Below are 8,914 nucleotides of genomic sequence, written 5' to 3' on the forward strand. Positions count from 1 at the left end.
GGATATTCAGAGCAGGTCAAGTCCGCCTGAGTAGGAGCTGTTTGGATGACATGGGGGTGGGGGTAGCGGGTTGAGGGACCAGGAAGAAGTTAAACTCTAGGCCCACTAGAGAATCTTCCAGAAGAACTAAAGACTTCTCTTCCAGTCCTCCTTTGGATGGGGCAGGATGTACCAGGAAGGTCGGAAAAGGCCACAGAAGCAACTCCAAATGGTGGCTTTTCAGAGGGGGGTTGGGTGGGGGGTGGAAGAGAGGAGAGGGCAGGACCTGCTGGAAGAACCAGAAGTCAAAGCCAGCAAGTACCGGTTCCGGTGACAGAAAGGAAAGTGGCTAGAGCGACCGCTATAAAAGGAGGGAAGGCTGTATTTGGGAAGCAGAGGGCTGAACTGTGGTGAGGATGGTGGGGGGTACAGGGTAGGGGATGAGTGCATAGGTGAGCGGGCACATGGCTATTTTCTATAGCTCTCAGGGGATGGGAGTACAAGACGGAGCAGAAGCTGTAAGGGCATGTCACTCATAATCTCAAACTAGAAAAAAACCCCAGTGGCACTAAGGCCCGCAGGCACGCTAGGCAAGTCCTCTCAGTCACTGAGTAATGACAACTCCAGTTCCTGACTCCTCTGCGGCCATCTTGGTAGCCCATCTGTCTCTGGCTAAGCTACGATTGGAAGATGCTGGACACTGTGTGGATGGATGGCGGGCTGGGTTGAGGAAAGGGAAGTGAGGCTCAAACGAGTCATAGCTCTGTTATAAAAAATACCTTTGGGGTGGGCGAGGGAGGGGTCAGGCAGGGTCAAGGAGCATTCCAGAAGTATCCACGGGAAAGTGGGGGTGGGTGGGGGAGGAGGGAGGGCCTCAGGCTTTGTTGATTCGAAGCTTGAAGGCCACACGGCCGGCGAACTTGTCTCGCTCGTCATCGGTGGCGATGTTGGCAGCATTGATGCGACATTCGACATTCACCTCCACGTTGGGGGTCACATTCAGGAACTTTACGGCCACCAAGGGCTGTGTGTAGTTCACCTAGGCCAGAGGAGACAAGGACTTAAGCCTGCGGCACCTTGGCCTCTTTCCCAAGACCCCCATTGGGAGCCCCCGCCAAGGACCGTCCCTGGACTTACGTGGAACTTTTTGCCGTAGTAGGGGAAGTACATGAGGTCGATGTTGCCATTGGCCGGGAACATGACGAAGTGGCCAAGGTTCTCGGCATCCTCATCTCTCTGCGGGGGTTGCCAGAAGGTTAAGGGGAGGGGATGTTAAGAACAGCGGCACTTGGAAGGGCTCACAAGGCCTTGCCTTGCACCTCCTTCACCCTAAATAATTCCTCTCAAATTTGTCTTCTTGATGGGCTGTGGTGGCGCACGCCTTTGATCCCAGCACTTGGGAGGCAGAGGCAGGTGGACTGCTGTGAGTTCGAGGCCAGCCTGGTCTACAAAGCGAGTCCAGGGCTACGCAGAGAAACCCTGTCTCGAAAAACAAAAATAATAATAATAATAATAATAATAAAAATAATAATAATAAAAAAAATTTGTTTTGAGACGTGCCTCTGCTCTGTAGAAGGGAGTGTGTGTGTGTGTGTGTGTGTGTTTGCACGCGCGCACACACGAGCGCACTCATTTCTGCACATCTACACGGAGGGATAGCCTGCCTCCCCATCAGACTAGGAATTCTAAGGGTGCCTACACAGTGGAGGCCTTCTACCCCACTATCAAGCCCAAGTTCTTACCCCATCCTTGGGAATCAGTCTCTGGAGCAGAGCCAAGAAAGAACAGATAAACAGTAAGGGCTGGGTAGGAAGGAGGAGGAGGAGGGTGACCGGGTGGGGGTGGGGCAGCAACTTTCTAGAGAGGACAGAGTCAGGTGCAGGGTTCCAAGGACGACTAGCTGCAGCAAATGATGCTAACCGGTCAGCAGCTACTGACACTTAAAGGGACCTGAGAAACAAGGCAAGATGGAAGGGAGAGTGGAAGCAACACACACAACTGAGGGGAAAAGAACAGACACACGGAAGGAGCCAGAGGCCAGGGCTTTGGTGCAGGAGGGGACGGGTCTGTCCCCAGGAGAACAGGGTTTCTGCATCCTAGAGAGAAGCAACAGGGCTAAGAGCCCCTTAGCGCTACCGCTGCAGGAGGAGCCCTCTCTTACCCCCTTATCCCTATAGTGCTGGGGCCTCTGAAAGCAAAAAGACAGGGAGATACGGGTCAAGAGCTCAGAAAGCTGGATGTGTGAGCAGGTGGGCGGGGGCGGGAGGGCCCACACACTCACCTTCCCCACACAGGTGACATTCATGCTCTGGTTCGCCCCTGCATAAAAGTTGATGACCTGGGAGAAAAGAGAGAGATATTGTCACACCTTGATGTCCAGCCTTCCAGCTCCCCAGCTTAGCTCCCAATAGCCCCACCTCTTTCTATCAACCAAAACCTCTTTAATGCCCATTAACCCCAATGAAAGGGCACATTAGTTAACAGATGGCAGTGGCCACAGCTCCCTCCTCCCTAGGGACCAATGTCATGGGTACCCACCCGGTTCATTTTGATGAAGACACAGGGCTGCCCGGTGCTGTAACCATAGTGGGTAGGGTCCCCGATGCCAGAGCAGTTGCCCAGCTGGGTCCGGTTGAATTGGCAGGCACGTTTTGGGTAGTTGAGAACCCCGTTATCTGGTTGCTCATAATATCGCCCAGGGCGGCAGACATCATTTTTCTGGGCTTGGATGGAGTCGTTGTAAGCTGGGCAGTGGGAAGGAAATAGAGAATTCAGAGGCCCGGTGATGTCCCACTTGGAGTGTCCTCAGTTGTCTGCCCCTCCCTCCTGCAAGGTCCTGGACTAGCCACCCCTCACCCCCACTCCCCACCCCCCGCACTCACGCTCCAGGAACTTGTTGAGCTTCTGGACGTGCTGATCCCAGCTCTCGGTGTCACTGATGTTGACAATGACATCAAGGTTCTCAGTCTTGGGGCGAATCATCAAGCCTAGGGCCGACAGGAGCAAAGACTGGAGTCACACATAAGATGAGACACACACCAGGACGAGGGGATGGGGCGAAGATCTGAAGCTGCCCTTCCTCTGGGGGAGGGACAGTCTCCTGTGGCATCGCCACTTCTCCAGAACACACACACACACACACACACACACCTGCCTGCACGGCATGGGAAGGAAGGGCCCAGTTCGAGAAACTCCCCCATGACACTCCTGGAAACAACTGTACGCTCTTTGTGAGGGCACAGCTGTGCTGTGCGGGGGGGTGGGGGGCTGCGGGTGAAGGGGGGTACCGCTTAGCTCACCTGGTGTGGCCAGCCGATCTTGGTACTTGGGAGTGTGGTCAGAGACAGTCTGCAGCATCACCCACATGGTGAGGGTGAACATGGCCGTGAGAAAGCCATAGAAGACGAGGTAGAAGAGGAGGATGAAGGCTAGGGCGGAGGAAGTAGAGTCAGCAGGGTCCCACATCTCCTTCATGGCCTTACCTCGCCCACCACCCCCACTCAGCCCTTCTTCCCTCTCAAGCTGTGTGCTGGGATAGGACAAGGAGCAACAGGATATCTTAGGGCCTTCCCCTGGGAGCCAGAGGACACAAGCCGGAGGCCTACAGAGCCCAGCTCCAGCCCTGACTCCCAGCCTCCTCCTGAGGCGCAGTCAAGTCCGACCTTCTGGAGGCCACGAGAGACCTAAACTGTAGTTGTTGTGACAACTCCAAGAATAGGCCACTGTCATTCTGCCTCTAATTACATTTCCAACTTCTCAACCGTGCTTGGTCCTGAGAAGGCCTTAGCGTCTTGTCCCTGCTGCGTTGGAACCCAGGCTTAGAGCTGCCCTAGCACAAAGGTAGTGAGCTGGTCACCATTCTCGCCCAAGTTCTTTCTTTCTTTCTTTTTTTTTAAATTACACCTTAGGATACAGCCTTGAGCTCTGCACTCCGAACTGCTGCTGGAATGTCTGGGTGATTACATAGGACCAATTTTCAGAAAGATTTACTCATTTATTTTATGTATATGAGCACTCCATTTTCATGTACAACAGGAGAGGGAATTAGAGTCCATCACAGACGGTTGTGAGCCACCATGTGGGTGCTGGGAATTGAACTCTGGACCTCCTGAAGAGCAGGTAGTGTTCTTAACCTCTAAGCTATCTCTCCAACCCCTTGCCCAAGTTCTTACCACCTCAAGCCCTAGGGTCCCGGGGCTTAACAGAAAGATCGCTCTCTCTGTGTCTCTCCCCCCCACCCCACCCCTCTTTCTCACCCTGAGGGAGCAGCTCCTGGAATGAGAGGCTAACACTGGCCCAGTTACAAAAACTCTCAGCCATAACTGAACCTCAGCAGTCACCTCACCCTTAACTCACATGAGATCCTGGCCAGCGTCAAGAAGACAGGCCACCCTAGAAGCCTCCCCTGGACACATCTCTCACGTCTCCTAGACCTCACGGGTGAGGAAGACACACTGTTCCAAGCGTTGGTTCATTGGTCCTTGCCATCCCACAGGGTCTTTGAGGACAAGGGCTGCGCTGATCTCCTTTCACAGTCCCCTAGGCCTTGGGTAGGTGGTCTGATGAAAACTGTGTCCAATCAATGTGGATGTATTATAAATTATGTCACACAGACTCCCTTGTGCCTTAATTCTGCAGCTTGGTACTGTCTTTTGCAAGAATGTCACCCCTCACTTCACCTGCACCCATCAGCAGACCCTTGCACGGCCCTGAGGTAAGTTCCCCCCAAGGCATGGGAGTCCTATGGAAACACTCTGCCTGAGGGTGTACCCATCTCAGCGTAGTGACCATTTCTCCCTGCTCCCTCTGACATCTGAAAACATCATGCCTGGAAAAGTGTCATCCCTTCTGGCAGCCCCCCCGACCCACAAAGCAGCCACAGAAGGCTCCAAACGCCCAATAGTGGAATACAGACAAACAACTTCCGCTGCTAAGAACGCCCCCCCCTCCAAGACCCCCCTGGTAGATCCGCCCCCTCATGAATGTTCCCAGGGTCCAAGGAGGTGGGTGAGAGCTAAAAATAGACGAGGTTGGCTAGCTAGGGAAAGCCAGAGGGAGAGTTAGGGCACACTCTTCGGGGAGGGGGGGTGATGATGACCGTGTGCAGCCGCTGGGCCTGAGCCGGAGCGGGAGCGCCGCGGCACGGACACGCGCGCAGAGCCCGCGACCCCCCGCCCGAGGGGGCTCCGCGGGGGGCGGGCAGGCGGCAGTGACCTACTTTCTCCGCCTCCGCAGCGGCCATAGAGATTAGACCGCTGATTCGGGCCCCTCCTGGTCCAAAGCCTGACAGTGGGAGCTGGACGCCAGGGACCCGGCAGGGGAGCTAGGGCGACGCCCGCGGGACCCTGCGCCCCAAAGGCGTCGCCGGACGGTCAGCTACCACCTTTCCCGCGCCAGCCCCGCGTACCCCAGCTGGTCCCGGTGCGCCCCATGAACTGGTGCGTCCGCGGGTTCCACACGAACTCCTTCCACTCCTCAACCACCTGCCCGCAGCTCTTCTTCTCTTTCTGGATGACCATCTTGGCTGCACAGGGCGAGTCCCGGCGCGCTGCGGGGGGCTGCGGAGAAGCGGGGGCGTCGCGCACTAAAGCCCTCCACGCACCGAACGCGCGCGGGGAGTGAGGCGAGGATGACTCCAATCAGATATGCAGCTGTTGCAAATTCCGGGGTGCACAGCCACGCGCTGTGGTCTGCTGGCAGTGCAGCGAAGGTGCGCCGAGGCTAGGCCCCCCCGACTGCGATAGAAGAGGGGGGGACTGTCAAAACAGGGAAAGATAACCAGGGCAAGGGATGCCAAGGCAGCTTCACCCGACACACCGGCTAGAAGCAAAACAAAAAGGGGTGCAAAACCAGACGGCTACAAAACCCGAGCGAAATGCAGAAAAAGCGGGGTGCAAAGAAGCAAGAAAAGATGGGGGAGGGAGCCGCCCCGAAATCCGAGATGCAAAGAGGCTGCGGAACGCGGCAGGTGGCCGATTAAGGCTTCTCCGACAAACTGCGACAGCCACACCACAGTTGGCCCAGCCAGTGGGAGCTGAGGCGGGGACGAGCAGTTGGGGGAGAGGTGACAAGCAAAGATAGGGGGCCCCCAATCGGAGGCTCCGCTCCTCAGCAGTGCAGGGAGCGCGGTCCCTGCGCACGGTCTTTATACTCGGTGACTCTGAGGGTATCCGCCCCCTTCCCACCCACCCCTCAGGAACCCCGCCTCTTCGTGGCTCGCCCTGGAGACCTCATACATATGCAAATATGGAGAGGGATCGGGCCCGCCCCCTGCTGCGTCTTTCAGTCCTTGAGGGCTCTTCCTTACCCCTACCCAGGTACTACACGGAAAACAGGTGGGAAAAGGGGACAGAGGGTGTGCCTGGGTGGGGAGCCAAGGAGGAAAAGATCACACTCTGAGAGGCATAAACCTTAAAAGACAAGCTGATGGGTATGCAGAAGTAGGAGCACGGGGCGGGGAATTAAAAGACTAAGATAAAGTTACTTCGAAAGCCTCCGGAACAGAGGGCAGAATGTGAGAGGAATAGAGAAAAGCGCCAGACACCAAGAGCGAGCCAGGAAACTAGAACACAGGGATGGGTAAGAAGCCACCGCAGGACGCCCTTCTTTTCCGTCCCACTTGCCCATCCTACCCCTTCTCTGTGCCTGCCCAGAACTCCCTGCCCTCTTTCCGAACATGTGTGAGGCCCCAGAAATGCCACCCAGCTCTACACGCGCCCAGCACCCCACCCACAGGTCTGATCCCCCCCACCACCGCCACATTTGCCAGAGCTTTAACTGTTACTGACTAGTGGCTCCAGCTCTGAGGAAGCCAAGCGAGCCGCTAAGACAGAGACGGCAGCTTATGTCAACACTTCTTTCTTTCTGTGTCAGGAACAGCAAAACCCACTTGCTGCGGAGGCCAGAGCGTAACTTGCAGGAGTCCCGTCTCTTCTCCCACCCTATGCATCCTGGGAAGGAAATTGATCTGTACATAAAGCTGGGCCATGCGGTGCTCCTGCCTCTTCCTCCCAAGTTCTGGGCTTAGAGAAACATGCCGCTTTGATTTGCTCTGTTCTAGAGACAGGGTGTCCCTTACTCCAGGCTGCTGCAGAACGTTGCTGGTCTGGAGTATCCAAAGATGGATTTGAACTCCTGATCCTCCTGCTTGGATTCCCTGATCCTGGGGTTGCAGGTGTATACCGTCATATCCAGCTCCAGGTTTGCCCTGAACCCCGATCCTTCGTCCTCTATTGAGATTACAGGTGGGATGACTGTGTTTGATTGTTGTGGGAAGGATTGTAAACTTTGTCCCTGGTGAAAGCTGTCTTGCGGGGGGGGGGGGGGGGGGAGCTTTGCCCCTTGGAAACGCCACGGATAGACTGAATGGAGCCATCCTGGGTCTGAGTTCAGGAAGTGGACTGGGGGACTCCAGCTGGGCCATTGTGTTTCTAATCGAATATCGATGGGGGCAGGGATGCTGACCCAGACCGGACATTGCCCGCCCGAGAGAGATGCAGGCAGAGGAGAGAGGAGAAAGCTGCATCTTTTGGAGCAGGATTGCACGTGGATTTGGGCAGAGACCAATTTGCAAGCCAGACCAGCGTGCAGGCCAGAGACACTTGGGGATCCATCCTGTCCCATGGAACAGATACTGGAAGGTTGACTCTTCTTTCCCTTTAACCCTTTTAGCCGAGGATTGCTGGATTGTATAATAAAGTCTAATTGTTAAAAAACAGAGCCAACAGCCAGGCGGTGGTGGCGCACGCCTTTAATCCCAGCACTCGGGAGGCAGAGGCAGGTGGATCGCCATGAGTTCAAGGCCAGCCTGGTCTACAAAGCAAGACCAGGACAGTCAAAGCTACACAGAGAAACCCTGTCTCGAAAAACCAGAAAAAAGCCGGGCGTGGTGGTGCATGCCTTTAATCCCAGCACTCGGGAGGCAGAGGCAGGCAATCCCAGCACTCGGGAGGCAGAGGCAGGCGGATCGCTGTGAGTTCGAGGCCAGCCTGGTCTACAAAGTGAGTCCAGGATGGCCAAGGCTACATAGAGAAACCCTGTCTTGAAAAACCAAAAAAAAAAAGAAAAACCAGAAAAAAAACAAAAACAAAAACAGAGCCAACAGATTGTAATTTCACTTTTACTCCAAGCATCATGGAAGTAATTCTAGTATTTGAAACTATGGGATGACATGATTAAATTCAATGAACGGACCAGGCATGTGACCATATCAGGATTCAGTGACTTGGGAGACTGGGGGTGGGGGGTGGGGGACCGGAAAGGACTGACTGAGGCCAAGAGTTCAGAGTTAGTCAGGACAACACAACTAGACCCAAACTCAGAAACACAGACAGAAAGAAAAAGGAGAGCCCACTCAGCTATGTTAATCCTTGTTGGTAATCCAAACTGAGGATAGCCTTTGAAGCCAACCTGGGCTAATGGAAAAATAAATAAATAAAGCCAATGGGGGTGGGAGTGGAGGAGGAGAGTGTGAGCAAACAGCATCAAAATACATTGCATATTATTTTATATATTACCTTGCATCCATGTGTGGTATGTGTGTGTGTGTGTGTGTGTGTATGTGTGGTGTGTGTGGTGTGTGTGTGTGTGTGTGTGTGTGTGTATGTGTGTGTGTGTATGTGTGTGTGTGTATGTGTGGTGTGTGTGTGTGTGTGTGTGTGTGGTGTGTGTGTGTGTGTATGTGTGGTGTGTGTGTGTGTGTGTGTGGTGTGTGTGTGTGTGTATGTGTGGGGTGTGTGTGGTGTGTGTGTGTGTGTATGTGTGGTGTGTGTGTGTGTATGTGTGGGGGGGTGTGTGTGTATGTGTGGGGTGTGTGTGTGTGTATGTGTGGGGTGTGTGTGTGTGTATGTGTGGGGTGTGTGTGTGTGTATGTGTGGGGTGTGTGGTGTGTGTGTGTGTGTGTGTGTGTGTATGTGTGTGTGTGTATGTGTGTGTG

At 54.6% G+C, this 8,914-nt stretch overlaps 1 protein-coding gene across 1 annotated transcript; it reads right to left on the minus strand.

The window, feature by feature from the left end:
* Positions 1-846: 846 nt before the first annotated feature.
* On the minus strand, positions 847-6,036 carry LOC127208093 (sodium/potassium-transporting ATPase subunit beta-2). Its single transcript, XM_051167469.1, has 7 exons — positions 5,387-6,036; positions 3,279-3,407; positions 2,862-2,966; positions 2,518-2,723; positions 2,261-2,317; positions 1,117-1,215; positions 847-1,018 (listed from the first exon to the last, which is right to left on the minus strand). The coding sequence occupies exons 1-7, from the start codon at positions 5,496-5,498 to the stop codon at positions 854-856; spliced, it is 873 nt and encodes a 290-aa protein (XP_051023426.1). The 5' UTR covers positions 5,499-6,036; the 3' UTR covers positions 847-853.
* Between the last annotated feature and the right edge of the window lie 2,878 nt (positions 6,037-8,914).

The sequence above is a fragment of the Acomys russatus genome, chromosome 25 (assembly GCF_903995435.1).
Source record: "Acomys russatus chromosome 25, mAcoRus1.1, whole genome shotgun sequence".
NCBI lineage: Eukaryota > Metazoa > Chordata > Mammalia > Rodentia > Muridae > Acomys > Acomys russatus.

Coding starts and splice junctions, on each gene's coding strand:
- LOC127208093 (XM_051167469.1), bottom strand. CDS start 5,498: ATGGTCATCCAGAAAGAGAAGAAGAGCTGCGGGCAGGTGGTTGAGGAG. Junction 2,318..2,517: donor TCTTCATCAAAATGAACCGG/GTGGGTACCCAT, acceptor CTTTTCTCCCAG/GTCATCAACTTTTATGCAGG. Junction 1,216..2,260: donor ATGTCACCTGTGTGGGGAAG/GTGAGTGTGTGG, acceptor CAACCCCCGCAG/AGAGATGAGGATGCCGAGAA.